Source organism: Natator depressus, chromosome 20 (assembly GCF_965152275.1).
Source record: "Natator depressus isolate rNatDep1 chromosome 20, rNatDep2.hap1, whole genome shotgun sequence".
Lineage (NCBI taxonomy): Eukaryota > Metazoa > Chordata > Testudines > Cheloniidae > Natator > Natator depressus.
The window spans coordinates 21637527-21665375 of NC_134253.1; the positions used below are offsets into that span (position 1 = coordinate 21637527).

The following is a 27849-nucleotide window of genomic DNA, read 5'->3' on the forward strand; positions in this document are numbered from 1 at the left end:
AGGTCAGTGGAATCCGGCCCTCGGTATTTAATATTATGCACCTGACTGCAAGCAGGAGCTTGCTAAAACCATCCCACCTCAAACAATGCCTAGAAACTCCCCAAGCCAGCTTTCAATGGCCAAGCCAAACTACCCTAGGCTGTTAACCTGGGCTGAAGGGAACACCTCTCACCCCAAGGGCAAGGCCACTTATGGAACTGTGGGGTCATTAGAAGAGAGTTCAAAGCATGTTGTGCCCAGGAGGGAAGGGCTGCAGCTGCTGCGACAGGAGAGCTGGTGAAGGGACCCTGATCCTTTCAGACAAAGGCATCTAATGCCCATTGACTGAGCCAGAACCAAATTCCCACACACAGGTCAAAGAAGAACCATTTTCCCACACTGCCCCGAAGCAGCTTGAATCTGGTCAATTTCAATAGCTTGAAGAGTCTTTTACCAAACAAAAATACTTTACCCTCCTGGCATCAGAGGATCTCAAAGCACACTGGCAAATAAGCTCTGACAAGCTATCCACCTCATACAGAAGGATCACCAGTGAGAGACTTGCCCAGGGCAACCCCAGGAGAACCAGAAGTAGAACCCAGGAGTTCTGGCTCAGTCTCTTTTGCTGAGTTTGTTCTTACCACAAGTCAGTGCTCCCTTTATAAATTTGCTTCCACACTTGCTGGTGTATCCAAGTGCTGCAATATTGGAATGGATAACTGCCCAGGCCAGGACTTGAAACTGCTCTGCTCCCACGTGAAGTGATCCAATTCCTCGTGGATTTTTTAAGATCACCCAAGGCTCACTTTGAAAGGTCCCACCTGACTAAAAATATGGGGCCAAACCCTCCAGCAGTGTAAATCAGGGCAGTGCTATTGACATTAGTGAAGCCATGCTGGTTTACACTGGCTGAGGACTCTGCCCACTGGTTTTTAATGATAAACTAAGTTGACATGTTCCCTCTGGCTTTAACTGCTGCTTGTCAAGGTGTGTGAAGTTCTCTCCCCATCCATGCACACAACCCCCTCCCCTGCCTGATTTGCTCCGTCATGTCATGATCCAAAGCGAACCACATCCCAAGGACTTCAACAGCATCCGATTCCAAGCCCAATTAAATCGACTTGAATGGACTTTGGCTAGACAGGGTGGTGCAGTAGCTAGGGCAGCTGGAGATCTGAGTTCTGTTCCTGGCTCTGCCGCTGATTTACTGCAGGGTCCTAGACAAGTCACTTCCCCCTATCTGTGCTTCTGTTTTCCCTCCCACCCTTAGCCCATCTTGTCTGATTAAACCGTAAGAGCTCTGTGGCATAGACCATCTGTCTCTACATGCTGTGCCCAGCATATGAGGGTCCTGATCTCAGCTGAAGCCTCTTGGCACTAACTGTAATATAAATATTTATAATTAATACTGAGCTCCACAGAAACTGCCCCTAGTTCCAAGCAGCTCACACTTAGCTTTTCCATTGCACTTTCCACCAGTAGATCACGAAGTGTTTTACAAGAGAGGGCAGTATTATACCCATTTTACATATGGGGAAACCGAGAGGGGACATGACATGCCCAAGGTCCCAAAGCAGACCACAGATAGGACTAGAGCCTATACCCCTTCTATCCCAGCCCAGGATGTGCTGCAGTCAGCCACACTTCCCCCCTAACTCAGTAGGAGCTAGGCACTCGAAAAATCTGGCCCATCCTGAGCCTGGAAGGGACCTGGTTCCCAAATGCTGGGCTGTGAAACCACAGTGCAGCTGGCAAAGGGAGCGCTAGTGCTTAGCACAGAAGATGGGCAGCCAGGACTCCTACCTGCTCCGCCACTCACCTACTGGGCAACAGATGGCAACTCATAGCGGCTCACTGCCAGCATTAAACACCTCACTTCAACTGAAGCAGGGAACGCCCTGGCTCACAAAATGCCACTGTCTGTTCGTTCTCATCTATTTGCTTGGTGCATCTGACATCACTTTCTTCCTGCTCAGTTTCAGAGGAGTCAGTTTCCACCTTTGTTTGCCTGGGTTCTTCCAACACACAGCAGGGGAAGAGCCCGTGCTGACTGCTGCCAGACCCCAGTGAGATCAGGGTCCTATTGTGCCAGGTGCACCTGTAGATCCCCCGTGTCCCCTGATCAAGCCTGGGGCCCCCATCATAATGGGTGCTACAGACACCTACCCCCAAAAGCGCACAGTCTAAATAAAGGGGAAACTGAGGCACAGAGCAGGGAAGTGATTCACAGGAGGTCACACAGCAGTTCAGTGGCAGAGTCGGGAACAAAACCCAGGTGTCCTGATTCCCAGGGCAGTGGCTGATCTGCTGAACTGCGTGCTGCAAAACTACAAAACTTGGCAGGAGGCCTCGGGGACAGGAATCTGCCAACGCCCTGTCTGCACAGTGGGTTTGCCCCAGTTACTGCACTACTGCGCTGACAGCCCGAGCCCGGTTCACACCAGGTCAACCTGGCCTGGCATTGAGGAAGTGGGGGCTGCGTCAGTGGTTTGCTGTGCTGCTGCCCCACCAATGGCTGAAATCCCCACTTGTGGAAAAGGCCTGAAAACCACGGCTTTTTAAACACAGACCAGGTCTGGAACTGTGCCCCTTTAACCTCATCTCACCCAGCTGTCCAAAGGGGAAATGATACATACCTCACAGGGGCGCTGGCTAGGAGATCTAATGTCTGAGGGGTGGCACAGGGTACCAGGCTAGGCCTGCTCTGAGCCCCACGGAGGGTTGGAATCTCCATTTGTCTAATTTCCTCTGGAAGCTGGTTCCACAGTACTCTGGGTTCTATGTCCCGGCTCTGGGACTCGCCAGGAGACCTAGGAGGTTAGAGGTGGGGAGTTGGGAGTCAGGACTCCTAGGTTCTGTTCCTGGATCTGGGAGGGGAGTGCTGTCTACTGGTTGGAGAAGGGAATGATACTGGGATTCAGGATTCTTATCCCACCTTCTTGCTGCGTGACCATGGAACAAGTCCCCTTCGCCACTGGCTGAATGAGAATGACCCTCACCTACCTCAGTCTAAGTCATCTCAAAGTTGGCACCCAAAACCACCAGCCAGTTTTGGAAGAGCTGGCCTGACTGCATGGCCACGGGTAGATCGTAGTATTGGTGTCTTGGTTACCCACCAGCAAAACAAGGATAACGCTGCCCTATAACCCAGCCTCCGAAGGAGGCAGTCTGAATATCTGCCAAGTGGCATTACTGCAAAAAACTTTTGAGCCCCTTGGTTATGCATCCGATGAAGTGAGCTGTAGCTCACGAAAGCTTATGTGCAAATAAATTTGTTAGTCTCTAAGGTGCCACAAGTATTCCTTTTCTTTTTGGTTATAAAGGAAACACAAGAAGAAGCTGCTGGGCAAATCCCTCGAGAATCAGGTCATGATGGAAACCGAGACATCCCACTGCTTATACTATTTTAATGGGGCTTTAGCAAACAGGATTTGATGCACTCCCTGGGTAATCTGGCTTCACAGCCTCCCCTGAACCTTTCGATATGCTCAAGGAATAGCTGTGCTATAGTGCAACTCCAGGACAGCGTCGGTTTCAATGGGATGCTTTCCATGGCTGGGTTTGTAAAGGAAACAGGAGCGGTATTCATTAACACAGAGGCAGGCTCTTTCTCCTGACACACGCAACCTGGCTGTATTGAACCCTGCAGGATTAGCATCCCTGAAAAAAGGCACCCATTTTTCTAAGCAGGGCAGTATTAGGAGTCCGAGGCTTGCCCCTTTAGAGGGTTTTCTCTCTCCAGGGTAAGCTGTATTCCTTCATCTTTAATAATCTGTCTCCTTTTTCAGGGGAGAGGGGTAATGTGCTCCGTTAACACCTTCTAATCAAGGCCACATTCTAATTAAGGCACAAGGTACCATTGTAGTGAATATGGTTACAAAACAGGATAGACCCACTGGGCCCAATCCTGCCTCCAAGGAGCTTGTTGAGAATTTTCTGACAAAACGTTTTCTTGGCAAAACTGAAAGCGTGCATGGGAAAGGTCTGGTGTCACCGAATCTCTTGATTCAAAACATCTTTGGAAAAAATATCAAAATTGTTGAAAGATCCCTTTTTACAGTTCAAAATGACTTTCTGATTCAAAATTTTAGTTAATTTATACTACAAACAAAGATTTAAAAGGCTAAAATCAAAATCAAGCATTTTGAACGGATCAAAACAAAACACTACGATCGACACAGACCAAATTGTTTCCCCTGGATTACTGAACATTTGTGAAAATTTTCCTAATTTTGACTTCATCCTGCTTTGGATCATGGAAAAATGCCAAAATCTTGAAAACTCTCACAGGACAAGAAAATCACTTCCCGCCCAGCTCTAGGGCTGAGCACGTTGGATCTGATCCAGCAAAGCCGATGGAGGACCTCACCACCTTGTAGGACTGAACTGCTGGACGACACAACAAACTGTCCTTAAAAGTACACAGATTTTAAGGTCACAAGGGACAAATGTGATCATCTAGTCTGCTTTCCTACATGACACAGGTCTCTTACATGTGTTTACTGTCACAAGATGACTGGTCCCTTTAAGGGGGGGTGAGGTCCAGTGCATCTGGACTGATACTTGCTGCCCAACTGGGCATAAGGGAAGGCCCAGGGCCTTATAACAGGGCTGTGCAGGAGCCTTTATTCCCTGCAGTGTCTGTAGGCATCTGTCAACACCCACCTGCATTTATAATGCCCAGGTGCCTACCTTATGCCCAACTGAGAAGCAGGTATCAGTGCAGATGCCTTGGAACCGGCCCCCTCTTCAAGGGGCCAGTAGCCCTATGACAGTTGCTAACAAAACACTGATTAGAACAAAGAATGCGTCAGTCTCATTTTGCTTTTCACCATTTAGTCCATGGTCCTTTTGGTGTCTCACAGACAGTGAAACTCGGCCAGTCAGTTTTACGTCGCATTTTTATTTTGTTTTATTTTATTTTCTGATTGTGAGCTAGGATCACAAGGCTGCTGTATTTCAGTCAGACATAGGGGAAGGTTTTAGAAGGTTTTCTAGTCCAACTTGCTGTATAAAACAGGCTAGTGAATTTCACCCAGTACAACTGGGTATCAAATCTAAACTTATTTAACACTTTAAGGAAAAAGAAACTCAGGCGAAAGCAGTTGTTCGACCTCGGCTGGTAGAGCCAGTTTTTCCCACAAAACACAAATTTAAGGCCTAAATTCTCTGAGAGACTTTCTACGGCCCAAGACTCACACAATCACGTAACGTAGCTAAAAGCTTGGTCCTGCCCCATTGGGATCATTCTGCCAGGGACTTCAAACGGAGACAGGTCTGGGGTCGCAATGCTCTGCAGGCAGCTATATTTGCTTGAGGGGGTCTCCACTACCAAATTGTAGGCAAGTATCCAGATCCTAAGCTGGTGTAAACTAGCATCTTTCCACTAGAGTCCATGTGGCCAGATCCCCAGTGGACATAAATTGGCATCTTTCCACTGATGTCAGTGGGTCCAGGTCCCCAGATGGTATTAACTGAAATCTTTCCACTGGAATCAATACGGCTAGATTCCCAACTGGTGTAAAGCAGTCTCAACCAATTGGAGTCAATGGGGCCAAATCCCCAGCTGGTGTAAATCAGTGTGTCTCCACTGAAATCAATGGGACCAGATCCCCAGCTGGTGTAAACTGATGTTGCTCCACTGAAAGCAGTGGGCCAGCTGGTGTATCCTGGCCTAGCTAAACTGGGTACCTCCACTGGAATCAACAGAGCTTTATACAAGTCAAGAATCTGGACCAAAGACTCTTCAGCACTCGAGTCTGATATGTGCTCCCCCTCCATGCACAGCAGTGGGAACTCCGAGGACTCAAGTTCTGCTGTGCAGAGAGGAGAGGCAAATTCTGCCCCAGGGGCTCAATCCTGTCAGCTGCTGAGCCCCTCCTGTGCACTACTGAGTGCCCTCGGCTTCCAATGGCCTCAGCAGGGTCGCAGTCATTCTGCACAATGCAGGATCTGGCCCTAAGAAGGCAAGTTCCATATAAAAGGTAGCAAAGGCCTCTAGCCACACAAAGGGGGTTTCCAATCCAAGGCTACGGGGACGCACCTGTGGAATGGTTATTAGGGATTCTGGGAGAAACTTTCTGAGCTGCCCAAGGCATTCAGGCGCACAGCTCCCACTTACTTTCCAGGGGGTTCATGCTCCTAAATCCCCCTGTGTGAATGGAGCATGGGAATTCATACTGTATTATCCAAGGTGATTCCTGCACATACACTTGGGATTAAAATGATCACCAAGGGAGGGCTGGAGGGAGCTCCCCTCCATGCCAAGGACCATAGGCTGGGATGTGTCATATAGGGAGCACAAAGTGGGGATCGTTCTGGATCAGAGAGTCACACCCCTAGTGACACGTTCCCTGCAACAGCAGAGGCAAGCAGGGCCGGGTGATGAGGGCTGGGGAAGGAGGAGTGGAAGTCCACACTCCTGCCCATTTAACGAACTCCAGAGTAACTGATGGATAGAAGAGCCACCAGGATGCTCCGATTTAAGAGCAGTTGGACATTTTCCTGATTAAGTCACCTGTGTTAAAACAGAGCTTGGGCTGCCTACAGGATCTCCGACATTTAGGGACCGTACTGCCAGAAGGGGCCACTGTAATCCTCCGGCTGACCACCTGCGTGACACAGGCCAGACAATTTCACCCAGCCACCCCTGCACCCAGCCCATATCTGGTGGTTGAGCAAAAGTCTATAATTCTGATCTCTGTGACCACAGGTTTTATTACCATCTGTATCTCTTCACGATGTAGTTCAGCGTGCAAGACCCCAACCCCAATCCCACCCCCACCCCCCGGTTGCTTCAGCCTCCCCACAATTCGAGATCAGACTCCTCCCACCTGCCCTTTCCCCATTCCATTTCTACAGCACACGCCTTGCTCATGCTCTCCATTCCAGAAGCCTGCATGCTACTCTACTGGTGGGGCATGCAATCTAACAGCTCCCCGGTTTGTCGGATGGAGAACCAACAAGGCAGGGAGGGGAAAACATGCTGCAGGCAGAGGTCAGCCACTCCAGTGTATGCTCGGAGGGGTTAAATTAAAGGGGAGTGGGGTTGGGGTGGAAGAGAAAGAAGGCAGAAGGGGAGCAGAGAGGCTGCCAGTGAACATAAAACCAAAGGGGTGTGAGTAGGACAGGATGGCAGAGAGAAAACCACCATTTAGGCCTGGTCTACACGTAAAACTTATCCTGGAATAGCTGTCTCGGTCAAGGGTGTGAACCCCTCCACACCCCGCAGCAACAGAGCTACGCTGACAAAGCCTCCAGTATGCACGCAGCCATGTTGAGAGAAGGGAGCTTCTGGCGGCAGAACTAACGTCGGTGGTCCTACAAGAGCAGACAGATTCCTTCTATCCGTGTGCACTGCATCCACACCAGGGGGCTACACCGGCACAGGCTCTGTAGTGTAGACACAGCCTGTGACTGATCGCATAGGGGTGTGCAGCTGCAGGCAACTTGTGCTGTTGGGGACTCCCAGACCTGCAGGAATTGCCCGTGGGCTGGGCTAAGTGCCCAAAGCAGAGGATGGGTGCTGCATACTGCTCCAACCAGACTTGGTCTCTGGGTGAGGACGGGCAGCCAAGGGAGAAGCCACCTTCCCACAGGTCACTTGGGCATTACGATGATGGCCGAGGTCTTATCTATTTGTCCCAATCCCACTACTTCCACATGCTGGCAAAGCCATGGTTTGCACCAGTGCAGCATGAACACAGGTCAAACTGTGTCAAAGCCAACCAAGGCTTGCAGCAAGGGGCTTCCACCGGTGGCTGGCATCAGAGCAAATCCCCACCACTGGCAAAGCAGCACAGGGCATGGCCAGGGAGAGTAACAGGATGAAATGTATTAAGGAGGAATTTAGGCTGCTGATGAGAAAAATGGTTGCTGACAGTTTGACCTATTCAATGTGGAACGGTACCTCCCGTTTCCTCCGCCCACACACACAAATCTTTGTTTGGGATATTTGAAACCAGACCGCCCAAAGGGCCCTGTAGGGAATGATCCTGCACTAGGCAAGGGGGAAGTAGGAATTAACCTGATGTCTCTCACTAGGGATTTTGAGGCAGTTCCTCGAAGCATTCAGGCTCCTAACGTCCAGTGATGGGGCTCGTTCCTTTCCTAGCAGGCAGGGAAGACAATTCTTTGTAGAAGGGCACTGGGTGGAAATCCCACGTTTATGACCCAATTATCAGTGAATTGTGGGGCATATTTTATCACGTCTATTGCAATATCATCTAGAAGCCCCAGACATGGGCCAGGACCCCACTGTGCCAGGGGCTGTACCCATGCTCTGGCGGGGTTTAGGCTAGGATTTCCAAAGGAGCGAAGTGGCCAAATGCCACTGAAATTCAATGAAAGTTGGGGACCTATTTCCTTTAGGAACTTTCAAAACCCCAGCCTTCACCGCTGCCTGCTCTGCAGGTACAACCAGACAGACAGACAGAGTGCTGGGAGATGCCCCCACTGCTCTCAGGGGAACAAAAATCAGAGTCTGCTTTTGAAACAAAAACCTCAGGGGCTAAGGGTTTTTCAAAGGTGATTTTAGTGCACAACTTCTGAGATCCTTAAAGGGGTCTGATTTTCATAAGGGAGGTGGGTGCTCAGCTTTTTGTGAAGAAAAAAAAAAAATTCAGGCCCTTTTAAGGTGACGTAGGTTGCTTTCCCCTCTCCCCCAAGTGGAGTCACACAAAATCAACAGCCACTTTTGGAAGATCTTGGCCAGGATCCCTCCCTACTGGATTGGAACGGAGAGGGAGATGGTCTATTCGCAACCCACCTGCACTGCTACTATTCTAGCGTCAGACGCTCTCCTGGTCCACCTTGTCGTGATCTAGTTCCAGTCCTGGATGATCTGCCATGAGTTTCCTTAGAAATCGGGCAGTTTCGGAACCCATCACCAAATATCAGAGTTTAAGCACCAGGGAGATATGCTCCATGTGTTGTCTATTTGCTAGCTAGTTTTTAATTAGCTAAAAGATGGATTCTAATTAAAGAACATTGTTGGTACTTCAGACACTCAATGTCAGGGCCACCATCTAAGGGCTGCTAGGCCTTGAGATCAACACGAAAAGGAAAGAACTGGCAAAAGGAATGAAAGAGAAACACACAGAGGAAAAAAAACTGAGGTCAAACAAGGAGTAAAAGGGGACATTAAAAAAAAATATACCAGGATGGGGGCACCTCTCTCTGATGGAGTGAAGCTACAGAGAGCTGGGATCAGAGTTCTTGTGGGCTACATGGGCCCAGTAATCCCATAAGGACTACAACTGCACCTCGAGAGGCATCTCCTAGAAGCAACTGGCACCCTCCAAGCAGGCAGCAGAGGTCTCTGCAGCTACAGAGGTGGCATGAAAGTGACCAGAAGTTCCTACCTGCTTCAAGCAGAGGGAAAAGTGGGGTGTGACTGTGTACTGTGCCCATTGACTTCAGCAATTTCAGGAACGTGGCAACAGGCAGAGCTACCTCCCCAGCAGGACTAGCGCAGTCTGGGCACAAACAAAGCCATGCCAGCTGACATGGCTTAACTCCCATGGCAGCTCCTCCCAGGACTGGGTCTCTGGAAAGTCTGATCTGACCTTATATTGCAGATCTGCTCCAGCTGAAGGCATCCGATCATGCGTGAGTCAGTAGGGAGCAGAAAAAATAAACTAACTCTTCTCTCCACTCCTCACCCCACCACTTCTACACTAAGCCCAAACTTATGGCAACTGAAAGTGTGCACAGAAGGGCTGGTCTGCATGGGGAACTTACATCAGCATAGCTCTGTCTCAGGGGTGTGAAAAATCCACACCAGAGGGATGTAGATATGCCGACCTTACCCCAGGTGTAGACACCACTGGGTCGATGGAAGAATTCTTCATAAAACTAGCTACCACCTCTTGGGGAGGTGGATTACCTAAGCCTATGGGAGAACCCCTCCTGTCAGCGTAGGTAGCGTGTACACTGAAGCGCTACAGTGATTTAAGTGTAGACATACCCTAGGTCAGTGGAAAGTGTTAAGCTCCTTTAGTTATGGGTGCATTATCAATTTAATCTGGGATTCCCAACTCAGTTGCGAAAATCCTCACCTCACAACCAGACAGCGTGTAAGATATTTGGGCACAGGGACATTTACAAATGCATTAAAAAGCCCATTATGAAGTTGCACAAGAGTCAACTGTACCTTTTTAGGGCTTTTTAACAATTGGGCCTAGTATCCAAGGATCACAAAGTGCTTTGCAACAGTTACCCTGGTGAACTAAGGAAATAGCTACAATTTTCCAGGTGGGGAAACTGAGGCACAGGAAAGTGACGTGTCTAAGTCAGTGACAGGGCTTGGAATAGAATCCAGGAGCTGAGACAGCAGGCCATATACAGAAATCAGTGGCACAGCTGGACACAGAACCCAGGAGTCCTGACTATATATCCCAGCCTGGTCAGATCATACCACCCCAGTCAGCAAGGATCAGTCCTGAGATCCCAGCTGATTGGAGTGGTCTAGGCTGACCAAACTGGGATATGTAGTGTGTGTATTATAAACATTTCTGCAGGACTCTGATAGTCTCTTAGACAAACTGGGCAATGACAAGAGTCGCTGTGGGTCTAAACAGGACATATCTTGGCAGCCCTGATACTACCTTGTCTCTCACCATTTTGGAAACTCTTATTTGACGAATCAGAATTTCGGTACCCAATTACGTTCCCCCTCCTGCCAGTCAATCATCTTGCATGAATGACTTCCTGATTAAAGCTTTACGGGAAGTAACTGAGCTGCTCTGAAACAACAAGCCTGCAGCCAGCAAACAAACTTAGGTCAGGTCAGAATTTGGATGGGAGACCTTCAACAGAAGGCCCAGGGTGTGACAGGTGCTCAGTACCAATCCCAAAGCCACAGCGTGGGAGTGCTGTGCTGCAGAAGTTGCTATCATTTGAAAACATCCTGACCATTTGTACTCCTTAAAAATCCCCCGGTACTTCCCCTAGGAGGGAGGTTTTGTTTTAACTCTAGTGTCCTAGCAAAATTTCAATTAGAGTACTTGCAGATGGCCTACTTAAAAATCCTCCTCTTGAATTTTCAGCTGGATACAGTAATGTAATTTCTGCCTGCAAACAATTACGCTGTTAAAGTGCCGCAGTGTTCCAACCCAGACGTGGCAGCATTTCAATTCTGAGTGAAGCCATCCAAACACATCCATCACCTGCTTCCCAGAGGGGGCCTGGGAGGGTTAAAGGGAGAATGTTTATGAACCATGTTGAGATCCTTGGATGGAGAGCGCTAGAGGAAGGCCAAAGCCCCTCTGTCTCTATTTCAATTGTAAGCTCTTAGGGGAAAGCACTTTCTCTTCCTCTGTGTTTCTACAGCACACATTGGGCCTTTGGTCTCTGCTGGGGGCCTGCAGGTGCTAGTATAATAAAAATAGGTCACAATTTCCAAGAAGCCCAAGGTAAATGGGACCTATAGTCCACTGAATTTCAACAGCTGCCTAATTCCCAGCTAAAATAAATAACACTAAAATATTTTGGATTTAAAAGTGAACAGTAAAGCTTTCTAAAGATAGACTCCCCCCACCAAATCAGTGACACAACATAAGGCGCAGACATGCTGTCTATAAATCTACCTAAGTGTCTGACTCTGCTGCCCATCCCCCTAGTATCTGGGTGCCCTCCATAGCTCAAAAGCAATAGCAATGGGGAGTCTTTGGAACTTGTTTGCAGAGTCAAAACTGCTCATGTTTCTGATCTGTTTATTTTTAAACATTATTAATTTTTTCTTTTTCTTGGTGGGAGGGTTATGAATGTCATTTTTAATTCATCACCATACAGCTGTTAAAAGTTTAGGTTCTTACAGACCTGCCAAGACCCAAGTCTGGCATTCCCGTGACCACAGTAATCCCTCCAGCAATACCAGGAATTAAACTGTTTCCCTGTCTTAAGGGCACATGATGGCTTTATGTTTTTCCACAACGGATGTTATGAACTCTGCCCCTGGCAGACTGAAAAGCTTTTCAGTTCCCCCTTTAACTGTGAACATGGTGGGTTTGAGTGTGATCCTCACAGGCATGAAGCACATGGCATTGCTTCCCATGGCAAAAAGCTACATGACAAGTGCATAGAGACTTGGATTTTAAAGGATCATTTTTGAGCCCCAGTCTTACCATGGTCCGAGGCTCTGGGCATGCTCTTGGAGCGAGGAACTTTCTGATCCCCAGCTCTGGGAGGAGAGTGTGGCCTAATGCTTAGGGCAGGCCACAGGGAGTCAGGATTCCTGAGTTCTATTTCCATTACTAAGGTTTTAATAAAGGCTCATCTACTGGGCTACTGAGCACCCTGGTGGCAGGGGAGCGTTCTAAAAGAAAAAAAATAAGAAATAGCTGTATAAATAATACAATCAATAGCCACTGGAGAATCTCAAAGCACTTCACAGTGAATAGTTATCTACCTAACAAAAGAGGGTAGCCCCACCTCCATTTGAGAGCTGGGAAAAGAAAGGCACAGGGAGGTGAAGGACTTGACCAACGTCACCCCAGAGGCCAGGAGTGGAGCCAGGAACAGAACCCCGGTGTCTGGATTCCCAGTCTGCCGTCCTAATGGGGGCAAATGGATACCTTCTATACAGACGCTTCGAAAAGACTGTCAAAGGTAGGGTGGTCACCAACAGGAGGCTCAGAAATGCTGGCGGGAATCGCCATGGCATCGGAATTTCTGATTACGGCAACGAAACCGTGTGTTCACTGCACTGTTTCAGGAGAGGGCAGTTCAATGCAATACGTTCAAGGCTGGGAATCAACAAATACTGTATTCTTTTTATTTAAAAAGTTGAATTGTCTCTTTTCTAGGCCAGAAAAAGAAATACTATTTCATAGTTCACTGTCTGGGAAATTCTGCAGGGCATAGTCTATCAGCACAGTGTTACAATTTGACATCAATGTGTGGGAGAGATGTAAAAGCACAGGAGAAAAAGCTGTCAGATCATTGTACATTTAAACTAAACCTTTCATCCTGAAGGATCCCAGAACACTAGACTAAGCAGCTACAAAACAAACCCAATATTGGGATTGCTTCACCTGCCACTCTCAGATGCAGCTGACTCTGGGATCAGCAAAACAGCTGCTTAACAGTGCACAGCAATGCAAAATCACTGCAAAACAATCCAATGTTGGGACTGCTTCACTGATGACAGTCAAATGCAGCTGAAACTGGGGTGGAAAGCAAGAGCTACTTAACAGTGCACAGAATCTCTAAACAACAGGTTAGGGCAGGAAGTGAAGAAACCTGTTCCCAAATGCAGCTGCAGGGGGAATTTAGGCAGACTGGAGGTAATAAACAAAACTGGAGTCTGGAAACCAGGACTACCCTGCAAATCTCAAAGAGCACAGTGAGAACTTTAATGATCATAAGACGTCATAAACGCCTTTCTGCGTGGTCAAGCGCCAGTGTTCAAATATCCATGAGTCTGGTCCCAAAAATCATGAGACTGCCTTTAAAAAAAAATTTTTTTTTTTAAACAAAAATTATTTTATTCAAAATTTTATTTGCTTTCTGATTTATGAGCCTTTAGGATTCATGTTTTTCAGCTTCTCTCTGCAGCCATGAAGGCTGAAAAATTATTTGAAAAAAAGAAAGCGGAGATCCTCATGGAATCACATTACTCCAAGAGCTGAGGCTTTAAGAAACACACCCAATATTGTGAGACTCAGGATAAGAGCGTAAGAGCTGGGGACACGGCCAGATAGCCATTCACCCAGAAGATGGCCCCTCTAGCAGCACATCACCTGCAGAGAGCACAGTCTTCAGAACTGACTCAGTGAGAAGAGTACCCCCGAATAAGCCACTAACACCACTTCTTGGGTTGCCCATCCAAGTACTGACCTGGTTTGGCTCGGTTTACCTTAGGAGATACAAAAGACTCTCAGCCTAGGATGGTAAAAATTGGGAAGGGCCACTTCACTCCTCAGAGTTGGACTCTCGGGAAAGCTCTCTGCTCCAGCCAAGGAGATACGGCTGCCCATACAGCTGGAGAGTCATCTTGTGGTTAAGGCATTAGACTGGGACTCCCTGTCTGATCTGTGAAATGAAGAGAATAACTCTTCCTTTCACACACACTCAGCTACTTAGACTAAATTCTTCAGGGAAGGGACTCTTGCACCTGTGGGTATGTAGCTCCTGACACAGTGTGACCTGGATCTCAGTTGGAAGTCTCTAATACAGACAATAATCACACTTTAAGATTCCTCCAGAGGTCCCTGGTGGTTCTTCAAATGGGAATGTAGATGTTCTGGGTTTTCTATGTCCAAGACAGATAAAAATACCTCCCACTATTGTGCTAAGCCACGTGGTGGCCATCCATCATATTTAATTCACGGCTGTGCCATCGACACAGTATCTAAGCCTTCCCCAGAAATCCAGCCCCTCGTGGCTATCAAGGAGTGCATAGCACTCGGAGAACAGGGATGTCAGCCCAAATGTCCTGACAAAATTCTAACATGGAAAAATTACATTTTGCCTTCCTAAAATTGCTGCTGTGGTTTCAACTGGACATGGGATTTTTCTTCACTTGCTAGCTTACAATGCTGAGAGCACACTGCTGGTGTGTGCTGGTCAATGGCTGCTGCGTTCCAGCCCAGAAGTGGTTGTGTATCAGTGGTGGAGGTGAGGATTGCCTCCCTATAGTCTGGGGTTGTTTAATACTTACCTGCTTCTGGAATGTGCTTTGAGAGCCTCAGATGGCAGGTGCGGTGGTCAAAGCTATTCCAGTGGTGGAGGGACAGGAAAGCATGTCGTCAAGCAGAGCCATGATCCTACTGGAGGCCTTACCTAATGCTGTTCCTAGCTGTAAATGGTCATGTATGCTCGATCTATGGTGGTGGTAACAGGTGGATATGGGAAAGATGGGGGACGGGAGGGGGAGACAGACAGGAGGGAAGTCAGACAGGTGGCATTTCTATGCAGTTGAAGGAAGCGTTAAGTAAATGATGCAGGAAATCCAAGCTGCGATGATAAAAAGTTTGGTACCTGCTCGTTGGGACGGAGCGGGAGCAGGGCTTAGAGTGATCACAATAACTGGATTGGGAAAAGGAAGAAAAAAACAACACGATAAATCACAACAGAAATAATCGAGTCATCAAAAGAAATCAAATCATATTCCGGGCGGGGGGCGAACTGATTCCAGGGTGAGGGATGGAGAATGGTGAGAAACCAACAGAGGGTGACAGACAAGGTGAAAAATGGGATGCACCATACAGTGAAGTTCCTGGGAGCCCTGGGCAGCCATTCCCCAAGTGTCTCAAATATGCAGGCAGCAGCTGTTCCCTTCCCATCTCCTTCCACTGCAGCAAATTCTCTGTAGGCCATTCATCCATGCTGGTACCCCAGCCTCCCTGCTAACCTACCTGGGCCATGTCCCTGTTACCTCCCTCCCATTAAGTCAGGCATGTTCTGCCCCATCACAGTGCTTGGGCTGCTTACAATTTGGAGAGGCTCATGTTTCTACCTCCTTCCCAGCATAGTCTGCAGGATTAATCTAAGTCCAGAAAGAACCACTGTGATCATCTGTCTGACCACCTGAACAACAGAGGCCACATTTCACCCACTCAACCCTGCATCTGGTTAAGCTTAACTTCTGGTTAAGCCAAGGCAGGATCTTTTAGAAAGACGTCAAATCTTGGAATTATAGACTTCAAGTGACAGAGAACCCACAACAGCCTTTGGTAAATTGTTCCAATGGTTAATTCCTCTGCACCTTATTCCTAGTCTGAATTTATCTTTCAGCCACTGGATCAAGCGATGCCTTTGTGTGATAGATTAAAGAGCCCTCTACTATCAGAGCTCATCTCCCCACATACAGACCATGATCAAGCCAACTCCTAACTTTTCTGACGATCTCGGAGAGATTGCGCTCCTTATGTCTCTTCCAGACCCTCTTCCCTATTCTGAATCTTTTCCAATTTTCAACATTCTTTTTGAAGTGTGGACATCAGAACTGGATGCACTATCTGGTGATGCTCTCACTAATACTGTATACCGAGGTTACACCATCTCCCTACTCCTACTTGATATTCTCCCATTTACAAAGCTAAGGAGCACAATAGCCCTCAGCCGCAGCCCTGCACTGAGAGCTCACGTTCAGCTGATCATCTCTCATGACCCAGAGTCCTTTTCAGAGACACTGCTTTCCTGGATACAGTCCCCCATACCATTACGATGACCTACATTCTTTGTTCCTAGGTTTATGATCTTCCACTGTACTAAAAACACATGTTGCTCAAATAAGTCCAGCTCACCAAGTAATCCTGAGCACTCGGTATAACTGACCTGTCCTTATCACTACTCACCATTAAACCAACCCTTGCGTCAGCTGCAAATTTTACCACCACATTTTATCTTCTAGATCACTGACAAATATATTGAATAGCATTGGGCCAGGAACATTGGGACAATTACTTTTGGAGATCTAGCAATTAGCCAGTTTCCAATCTATTTAATACTGGCTGCACTGATTTCATACAGTACCAACATTTTACTTACACAAAGCACAGCAGGGGTATCACAGATTCCAAGGCCAGACAGGACCGTTGTGATCATCTAGTCTGGCCTCCTGTATAACACAGGCCTGAGACCTGCCCCAAAATAATTCTTAGAGCAGATCTTTTAGAAAACCATCCAATCTTGATTTTAAAAATGGTCAGTGATGAAGAATGCACCACCACACTTGGTAAATTGTTCCAATGGTTAGCTACTCTCATTTTGTAAAAATATACACCTTACTTCCAATCTGAATTTGTCTAGCTTCAACTTTGTTCCTGGCTGCTTAAAGTGGTACAGTTGCCTGACAGGATTAAGAGACAGTAGCTCATCACTGAGTTCACCAGGTCTGGAAATTCTGCTTGAGACTCCTTCCGACGGATGTAGGCAGGCGTCTGTCAAATCATCCACTATAATTACAACCCCAGAAGGCATACACAGCTGATTTTTCCACCCCTCCCCCAACCTGAACAGAAGTGGCCACCCCTACCTCACATAACCTTTCACTTCCCAGCTCAGTGAGCGTCTTGTAAAAGGAGAATTAAATGAAGTACAGAGAACTGTACAGAATCCAAAACTGGTAGCAGACGCACACATTGGCACAAAGCACAGCTCTGCTCTGAAGAGCAACTTCACTTACTCCTCAGGCCTGCCTCTGTTTATGTGCTGGAGTCCGATCTGCTGACTGAAATAACTAGAAGACAATTTCCCTGCTTTTTACTCCTCCTAGACCATGGGGAGAGCTGGATTCGCTTTCTTCTTGTCCATCACCAGGATTGTTTAAGTTCCAATCAGTTATGCCTCGACAAACGCACTAAGGGGACAGGAATCACCAAGGGTCACTTGCCTTGTGCATCTGCAGATGATGCCCAAGAAGAAATAGAGCCAGCTTGACTCTCAGAACCCAGGTTTAGTTTCCAGCACTGGAAATTAAGGGAAGGGCACGCCCATCTGATTGGGGACCACTGAGACACAATGAACATATAGCCCCTTCCCCCGGGGCCGTTTGGACAGCCACGTCTCAGTTGTACTTCAAGTGGATGTGAATACATTTTCAAATAAGAAGTGAATGTCAGCAGCTCTTTCAGGTCTCTGCCAAAATCATAGTTCATGGGCAGCAGAAGCCTATGAGTTAGTGGAAACACCCCACCTTAGCCTCTGATGCTCCCACACAGTGAAACTGACACGCTCAGAGTTGCAGCAGAGCAACTATGGCTCCTGCTAAATTCCAGCAGCAGCTAGAGCTCTCAGTCAGGTTTAAAGCCCCACTCTGCTGGGTGCTGTACTAAGAAAGTAAAAATCATCCCTGCGCCAAGGGGCTTACAGTCCAAGATGCAACAAACGCAGCCTTGCCAACCCATTTAACTGCTTTGTAATGTTCCTTCAGGCCCCACTCCTGGAGTCATGGAGTCTCCTCTTTCATTTTTAGAAAAGAAAATAAGTTTGGGGGCAGGGGACTGAAAAACATGACCCCCAACAACTCAAAAAACAGAAGGCAAATAAACATCAAATTCATATTTTTTTCCAAATCTTATGTTTTTTATGCCAATCTCACGACTCGGGGTGGGGCTGGCCTATGATTTTTATGGTAGGTGGTACCACAAACCACAAGCTCAAAAAATGGGAATAAGAACAAAGGTTAACATAGGCAGATGTGGACACAGCTGGAAGGCTCTGTCGATTTGATTTCTTTTATATGTAAATAAGAAATATACAAGAACAAAGCAAAAATCTCTGCTGGCTTTCTATCTATTGGTTCCAAGGCCGGAAAGCACCACTATGATCATGTAGTCTGACCTCCTATATAACACAGGGCACAGAACTTCCACAAAATAATTCCTTTTGAAGTAGAACTGATCTTTTAAACAAGCATCCAAACCTGATTTTAAAATTGCCAGTGATGGAGAAATACAAAAAGAAAGAAAATAAATGGAATGAAAGAAAATAATGCAAAACCAAGCAAGATTAGTCTGACCGAGAGGCCATCCACCCACTAGATGGCAGGGATGTCATGGCCAGGCTTGGCTTACAGGAAGCACAAGCCATGGACAGGAATGAATGGTGATGCTGTACTGCTCCCAGTGTCTAAATGCTGTACTGCTCCCAGTGCTCTGGGATTAAAAAAGGAAAGTGATGGAGAATCCACCACAGCCCTTGATAAACTGTTGCAATGGTTAATTACCCTCTCTGTTAAAAAATCTACACCTTACGCATGTTATACCTTTGTCTGCTAGACTGAAGAGCCCATTATAAAATATTTGTTCCCGGTGTCCATACTTACAGACTGTGATCAAGTCACCCCTTAACCTTATGTTTGTTAAACTAAACAGATCGAGCTCCTTGAATCTAACTGGCATTTTCCTGTAGGCATCTCCGAATCTCAAGGAGGGATCTGAAGCAAAACAGGATTTGCAGACAAGTTTGGAGGGGATATCCCATGCCTAGGAGGATCAAAAATGTTTGTGGGAGGAAGTGTCCACATCAACCATTTAAGTGCCTCCTTTCATTTCCCTCCCCCCCCCCCATTTCTTCACTCGCAGCGTCTAGTAACAGACATGCCACTTTCAATCTCCTGGAAGGAGTATATCCCCAGGGCAAACCGCTTCAATCACTTCCTTGAACTGTTCATTCTGTGTGTAGTACCACTAGCGCAAAAGAAGGCTCTCTGCCATTCGATGGCTGTTATGCCACAATCACCCACTGATCTTCGACCTTGTCCCAGATGGCAAACTAAGACCCCTTGTGTATGAAGAGAGCGGGGACCTACATCATCACTGTGGCTACGTCTTGACAACAGCAACCTCAGAAAATGCCTTGCTTCAGGATCAAGCTCACCTATGTTTTGTTCATCCATTTCAATAGCAAGAGTTTCATTCAATAGGACCTTTGATCTTAAAACCAAAGAAACCAATCTTCTAGTCTTTTAGAGATGGGCACAAATCCCTTCTCTCTTGTCGCTCAACAACTCTTGGCAATGTTCACACTTTACTTCAGAAGAATGATCTGATTTTGTTATTTCAGCCCATTTTGATTGCTTGCTTTCTACTCTTTCCATCAACATTAGGCAGGTCCAGTCAGAAAAACTCACGGTGATGGCTGGAGCATCCATTTGCAGCACTGATCAGTGGCTTTCACATTTATGACAGAATAAGAACAGCTTGGAACAGTCTTCCAAGAGTAGTAGAGAGAGCTAACTACCTCACATTCGTTTTAAGATGCAGCTTGATGAATTTATGAACAGGATGATATGCTGGGGTTGCTTGCGACAGTAGGAGACTGGACTTCTCGAACCAGAGGACCCTTCCAATCCTATACTCCCAAACCACCCTCAACCCGAATTCAACACTGGCAACAGAGAAAGTAACATGAGCTGGCCAGCTTCATACAGAACCACATCAACAGATCCACCTCCCCATAGTTCCTAGATTCTAATAAACCAAAACCTACTAACAGTTCACTCCCATCTCTTCAATATCCCCTGATTCCACCACGAGGCCCACACCCCTTTCAACCCATTCTCCTTTCCCCTGTATGCTTCTTGACAGCTAATTCTCCACTGGTTTCTTAACAGACCTAATAAGACTCTTAATGTCCTCACAGCTTCCCTTTAAAATAGCTCCACTTTTCCTTTACAGAAAGCAATCTGAGCCTGATGTTTCAAAATATCTTCCTCACTGATGTTAGGTTCAGAAAAATACTGTCTATAAAAAAAATGAAAAAAGCTAAAACACCCAAGAAATTCACTGGGCTGAATTGGTTTTTGTTTTCTGGTTTCTACACCAGAGCACATTTCTCTCTCGTTTACTCAGTTTAACCCAACAGCAGAAGGGAATATCCCAGTGGCAAATCTGTTTTAGATTGTGAAGTTACATGGGAGGGGTGGGTCTCTAGTGTGCTCCACCCACTACCTGCAAACTGGTCACAGAATTCAGGCCCTGCAGCTTTAAGAAAGATCTCAGCTGAGGAAGGAGAAATAGAAATCCGAACTCAGCACTGGGTGGTTTAATAAGCCCTTCGATACTGGATTCAGTTAAAATGCAGCAATCTACACATCCTTCCGTTAAGATCTGAGCTTGATCCTATAAGCCTCCCTTTACTGAAGTGTGCAGTCCTGCTGTCTTCAGTGGGATTACCCACCCGAGTGAAGGCTGCAGGATTAGGCCCAGCAAGTTACTTTTGTTCACCTTCAAGCACAGACTATGCTCCACAGGCACCAAAGCTTAGCTGCCCAACAGGCTGGCTCTGGAAAGACATACCAGCCTCAGCTATAGCAACTAGCCTCCTATTCTGTCCCCCACCACAGTGCATGCGGTTAAATCTATCACTTCTTCAAGAGTCTCAAGGCTAACTGAGAAGAAAGACAGGTTTCAGAGTAACAGCCGTGTTAGTCTGTATTCGCAAAAAGAAAAGGAGTACTTGTGGCACCTTAGAGACTAACCAATTTATTTGAGCATGAGCTTTCGTGAGCTACAGCTCACTTCATCGGATGCATACTGTGGAAACAGTTTCCACAGTGTGCATCCGATGAAGTGAGCTGTAGCTCACGAAAGCTCATGCTCAAATAAATTGGTTAGTCTCTAAGGTGCCACAAGTACTCCTTTTCTTTTTGAGAAGAAAGACAACACAAACAGAGCAACCAAAAAGCCCAGTCACCTCTGGGGGAGTCTCTCATAAGACTGATCAGCATTGTGCAAACTATCCCAGGCAACACTGCTCTGGGGGGAGGCAGACATTTCAACAGTCACACACGAGCTGTTCGCAACTCCCTCCGATTCGTTTAGCCCAAATATTAAGGTGCGGCTAGGGTCAATAGGGCAACTGTGTACCAACAGCCCCTCTACAGTCACCGTAAGGTTCACCTCACTCTTACCACCGGCTCCCCCACACAGTCCCTTGCTCAAGATTTAGCTTGATTGATGGGGGGACAACTTCACAACAAGAAGAGCTATTAGATTGTAGAAGGGTCCTGAGGAAAGCAGCAGAAGCCCCAAACCGGGGACATTTAAAACGAAAATGAGTGAAATACCACAAGGAACAATCCTCCACTGGACTCCTTAGGGAGTTGGAAATTTTTCCATCTTTAAGGCACTGATCCATTCAAGGACTCCATACAGGCGTAAGAGTTTAAATTTATGGAGGAGACGGTATGATGGGATAACATGATTTTGGTAATTAACTGATCTTTAAATATTCATGGTAAATAGGCCCAATGGCCTCTGAGGGGATGTTAGATGGGGTAGGATCTGATTTACTACAGAGAATTCTTTCCTGGGTATCTGGCTGGTGAATCTTGTCCATATGCTCAGGGTTCAGCTGATCGCCATATTTGGGTTCGAGAAGGAATTTTCCTCCAGGGCAGATTGGAAGAGGCCCTGGAGGTTTTTCGCCTTCCTCTACAGCATGGGGCACGGGTCACTTGCTTGAGGATTCTCTGCTCCTTGAAGTCTTTAAACTATGATTTGAGGACTTCAATAGCTCAGACATAGGTGAGAGGTTTATCGCAGGAGTGGGTGGGTGAGATTCTGTGGCCTGCGTTGTGCAAGAGGTCAGACTAGATGATCATAATTATCCCTTCTGACCTTAATATATATGAATCTTTTTAAGAACATAAGAATAGCCATACTGGATCAGACCAGTGGTCCATCTAACCCAGTATCCTGTCTTCTGACAATCACAGAATATTAGGGTTGGAAGAGACCTCAGGAGGTCATCTAGTCCAATCCCCTGCTCAAAGCAGGAGCAACCCAACTAAACGGCTGGTGGAAAATCCTTCAGAGGGAATGAACAGAACAGGGAAATGACTGAGTGATCCACCCATGTCATTCTGTCCCAGTTTCTGAGAGTCAAAGGCTTAGGGACACCCAGAGCGTGGGGTTTTGTCCCTGACCATCTTGGCTAATAGCCATTCATGGACCTATCTTCCATGAACTTACGGAACTCTTTTTTGACCCCAGTTATACTTTTGGCCTTCAAAACAGCCCCTGGAAATGAGTTTCACAGTCTGACTGTACGTTGTGTGAAGAAATACTTCCTTATGTTTGTTTTAAACCTGCTGCCTATTAATTTCATTGGGAGACCCCTGGTTCTTGTGTTATGTGAAAGGGTAAATAACACTTCCTTGGTCACTTTCTCCGCACCAGTCCTCTATCAGATCCCTCTTTACTTATCTCTTTTATAAGCTGAACAGTCCCCAGTCTTTTTTAATCTCTCCCACACAGAAGTGATCCATACCCCTAATAATTTTTCTTGCCCTTCTTTTGATGGGTCAGGTTGTAAGATACCACAGGCAATGTGTTGATTACAAAAGAGGACTGTCATTTGTTCAGATTTAAAGGGACAACAGCAGGACAAGAGTCATCCTATTCTGGGTTCCTGACAAACACCTGAGATCATTAAAGGCTATTTTTGCTTTCCAAGACTTGTGCCTCTGCAATTTGGCACTAAATTGAACTTCAGACTGGTCAGTTTCACTTTTGTTTGTAGTTGGTTTCACTTTTCGGTTCTTAGGTGTGTTGTTGGGCTTGCATACAGGGAGATACTTGCCATCCAAAGGGAGAAAAATATCCGTTTTCTTTTATTTAAAACTAAACCACAACAACACTTAATAGCAGATTTCGTATCTTTTTTGTTATAATCACCGAAAATACTTCTAGACCAGTACTGACAAGTGTTTCTAAAGACTGTTTGCAGTAGAAGAGTTTAGTGTATAGACAAAGCCCATCTGAACCTTGGTGGTTGTTGTTGTTTACTGTATTTTACCCTCAGATACCACATCAGGGTGTTCTCTAGGCAGCATGGTCCAGCCAGGCAGTGCGGTGCAGTGGACAGCAGATGGACTAGCACTTGGGAGACCTAGGTTCTATTCCTGGCTCTGCCACTGACCTGCGTGGTAATCTTGGGCCTGTCACTTACCCTTTACATGTTTCTGTTTCACCTCCCACCCTTGGCTGTTTAGATGATAAACTCTTCAGGGCAGTGACTGTCCCTCACTATGTGTATGAACAGAAACCAACACAATGAGGCCCCCTTCTGGATTAGGGCATGTAGGTACCACTGGAATATAAATAACCAAATGACAGTTTTTAGGGTAATAATCTTGTTTCTTTCTTTGTCACTAATGCTACCGGAGCTTATAACAAGTGAGATGATTTTTAAAGTCCAATTTACTTGTCACTATTTATACTGATTGTTTTTGTATTTAACTCAACCTGGGCAATGAAAAGACAACTACAGTCTGTGTCACTCGCAGATTCTCAGCCGTGGGTTGCAGACACTCCATGTTTAGACACGAGAGTCCCCACTGCAATTTTAAACCAAACACTGTGCTGTTTTTACAAAACTGAATTAGAAGCCTAATCAGTTTTCTTTATTCCTTCAGACTCTCCCTCGTTATTATACCAACTCAATCCACTAGCATGGCTGTCATCCAGAACCAATCCGGACAATTGTTCTGGATACTAACCCTTCAGTGGACAGATGAGAACCCTGCCAGAATTCTAGAATTCCCAGGATATGAATGAAGCTGTCTTGAACTTGAACGAACTGTCTTGAAGCGAATCAATAGTGGCAAATCAACAGTGCCCAGAAATGGATGCACCCATTGCCTGTGTTAAGTGGGCTTCCTGAGAGCCCTTTAGACATTTCCAAGAAAACCCCTTTTGATAAGCTTCTCGAATAAGCACAACTGTAATTCCCTATCTCGGCATTTCTAGCTCCCTCACATAACAAGCCAAGAGAGTCGAGACAAGCACCAACTGGCCAGCACCAGCCTGCCCACCCCTGTTACTGATTTTCAATACCAGAGAAGCAACATGCCAATGAGCTTCAAAAAGGCAGGACACAGCAAAGCCTTCCTGCTCTTCCAGCCCAACAGATGAATTAAAGGAAGGTAGGCGGCCTGGGCAGCAAGGCCAGAGATCTCTGAGGAGGCAGCTGGTGCGTTGTTTTTGGGGGGGCAACAGAATGGTGGGAGCAAGGAGGAAGCGAGCAGCTAAAACAAGCACAGATTTCACTAAAGGATTTGGTCCTTTCTCCAAGCAAGATAAAAGCCCCAATAGGATGCTTCTCATCTATACTCACTGGGGCCCAAATGCAAGATTGCTTCCTACAGTACATTCTCCAAGGCTCTGTCCAACCTAGTGTAAATGTCCAGGGGACTTCTACCATCTTTCCTTGGTGAGACCGTTGCACAGGCTAGTACACTGGTTCTCAACTAGGGTTCCGTGTACCCATGAGGGTATGCAGACATCTTCCAGGGGGTAGAATCATAGAATATCAGGGTTGGAAGGGACCTCAGAAGGTCATCTAGTCCAACCCCCTGGTCAAAGCAGGACCAATCCCCAATTTTTGCCCCAGATCCCTAAATGGCCCCCTCAAGGATTGAACTCACAACCCTGGGTTTAGCAGGCCAATGCTCAAACCACTGAGCTATCCCTCCCCCCGCTCATCAAGATATTTGCCTAGGCTTACAACAGGCTACATAAAAAACACTAGCAAAGTCAGGACAAACTAAAATTTCATACAATGACTTGTTTATACTGCACTACGTACACTATATACTGAACTGTAAGTACAATATTTATATTCCAATTGATTTATGTTACAATTATATTGTAGAAATCAGAAAGTCAGCAATTTGTCAGTAATAGCGTGCTGTGCCACTTTTGTATTTTTGTGTGTGATTTTGTAAGCAAGTAGTTTTTAAGTGTGGTGAAACTTGGGGGCACACAAGACAAATCAGACTCCTGAAAGGAGTCCAGTAGTCTGGAAAGGTTGAGAGCCACTGGGCTAGTAGATCTCACAGGCAGGAAGTCTCCCCTTAACATTCAGCCTATTCCACCAAGATATGCCCGGTTGAAGCATCCTAAATAATTCCTCTTCTTGGTACCTACGCCCTTCAAGTCCTTACAGACTCACGAGCCCACCCCTTAACTGTGGTCTTTCGAAAAATGAGCAGTACTTTCTACTGAGCATTCTGGCTTCTATAGATGTCAAAAGTCTTGACGAAAAGGATTATTTTCATCCTCATTTTACAGCTGGGGTAACTGAAGTATGGAGAAATGACTTGCCCAGCGTAACACAATAAACCAGGTTTAGAACCCAGGAGTCCTCAACTGTTAGAGCCTAGGCCTAAGCGTCTAGACATCAGTTCCCCCGTTAGGTGTTCAGTTAGATATCATCTCATTTATCACCTCACCACAGCATGGATCTTTTATACAAGAGCTGAACTGGCCCTGGCTCAACTCAAGTTGGATGGAACCATTTTTGACCAAATGAACTTTCATCAAAGCTCAAACATTTTGCGGAGATGTATTGGTTTTGACAATCATCTGGAAGGTTTTTTGGTCCAGGACTTGAAAGACAGAAACCCTCACATTCTATAGCCTGATGGTTAGAGCACCAGCCTGGAAAACCCAAGTTCAAGTCCTCACTCTGCCCGATTTAGAATGACCTGGGATGAAGAACTCTGCTCTGTATCAGGTAGAGCAGGAATTAGAACATGGGTCTCCCACATTCCAGCCCAGTGCCCTAACCACCAGGCTATATAGCATGAGACACCCACATGCTTCTCCCCTGCCCCTCCACCTACCTGGGCCCAAAAATCTCCCTGAATAGTAAACCTCAACTTTTGATCCAAAACCAGACATATCAACAATTTCACATTCTAAAAATGTTGGAAAGCCTGTTTGTGTTCCAACATGGAACGAAAATAAGTTTCCGCCGCAACACGGAATCATTGTCCTCCTGACACTAGAGCTGTCTACACTCCAACCTATGCTGACTGCCGACAGCGAGCCTGCTGTTCCAAAGTAACAAGTTTCAGAGTAACAGCCGTGTTAGTCTGTATTCGCAAAAAGAAAAGGAGTACTTGTGGCACCTTAGAGACTAACCAATTTATTTGAGCATAAGCTTTCATGAGCTACAGCTCACTTCATCGGATGCATCCGATGAAGTGAGCTGTAGCTCACGAAAGCTTATGCTCAAATAAATTGGTTAGTCTCTAAAGTAACAAGTGTCTTCAGTTGCAACGGGAATCCAGGATGCTCACCACCTTTCTCTGCCTCACAGTCACGAAGAGAAAGCATTAAAATCTCTCCCTCAAACACAGTCCATATTTAGTGCCTACAGATCAGCCTTTGAAAATTCTACTTGTCCTTGGCAAGTAGAGAGTTTATTTTTCATCATCACCATGGTAAAGCTAAGCAAGTAGATTGGGTTACTAGACCCAATTCCTGTGATGATTTTCTGAGGCTGATATCAATCAGCTTACAGTTAATTTATTCATCTTTTGGCTTAAAACAAAGCACACTCAGGACAAGCACCCACCCGCAGGACAGTCTCAAGGTGGTAACTACACAACTAATTGGGGAGATGAGACACCAATTCTGTGCCGTGGAGGAAAAGAAGCGAAACAGCTACTAAGAGCCTGCTTGATGAGTAGCTTTTGAAAACTCATCACCTTGCAATCGCTCTCCAGAAATTATTGCCTGATAGGTAACTGGGCCAGCAGGAGAATCTAGCACTCCCAAGGCTTGTTGTGAGCATATAATTACATGATCATGTAACCATCATTTAATTACACAATCCTCTTTCTAATAATTTAAAAAGCCCACATCACAATAATATCTGAGCTGCTCACACTCATTAAGGAACTTTACCCTCATGGAAGCCCTGTCAAATAGGGTGGTATTATCCACATATTACAGATGGGATACTGAGGCACTGGCTAGATTAAGTGACTCAAGGTCTGTGCCTAAGGCAGTAACTGAACTGAACTAGGTCTCCCAAGTCCTAGTGCCACTGCCTTATTCACGATTAGAACATGTTTCCTACCCTCATTCAGTCACACGAAGCACTGTTCTTCCTCTCTGACTGACTAGCCTGAACCCAAGGCAGAAAGGACACACAAACCTTTCCACATCTAACTATCTCGCACAATTATGCAACTGACTGACATTTGCTTTTTGGTAGCCTCAAGTGTGCCACAAGTCAGTTTGCACATGTGCACACACACATGTCCGCCACATGCTCCAAGCCTGGCTGAGGTGCCAGTTGACAGGATAAGAAGAGACTGGCATTTCCACCCAAATCACTGCATGCTCAGAACATTAAAAATATCATCTACCTTATTCCCACACGCACCAATTTAGAGTCTTGCACACGTACCCTCTCCTAAGGCCTCAGTAAATGACCACCCCAAAAGCACTTTCACCATTAATACTGACAGGTCACCTACGGGGAACCCCTCATCCTGTCTCCAAACAAATGGGGTGCTACATACCAGGCAACCTGATCAGCTCACTCTCTCCTCACTCACCCTGCATAGCCAATGGTCTCCCTTCTCCTCCTCATATAGGCCTGGTGGTAAGGGGCAACCCT

The 27849-nt window shown here is 46.4% G+C and overlaps 1 protein-coding gene across 2 annotated transcripts in view; it reads right to left on the reverse strand.

The window, feature by feature from the left end:
- Positions 1-27849, reverse strand: part of MAP2K7 (mitogen-activated protein kinase kinase 7) — a 44012-nt gene that overhangs the window by 15141 nt on the left and 1022 nt on the right. The window contains exon 2 of one of the 2 annotated variants that reach the window (XM_074934894.1): positions 14962-15009. The exons of the other annotated variant lie outside the window; for it this stretch is intronic. Coding sequence (XP_074790995.1) covers positions 14962-15009 — 48 coding nt within the window. The remainder of the gene's footprint in view (positions 1-14961; positions 15010-27849) is intronic. 2 annotated transcript variants of the gene reach the window in all.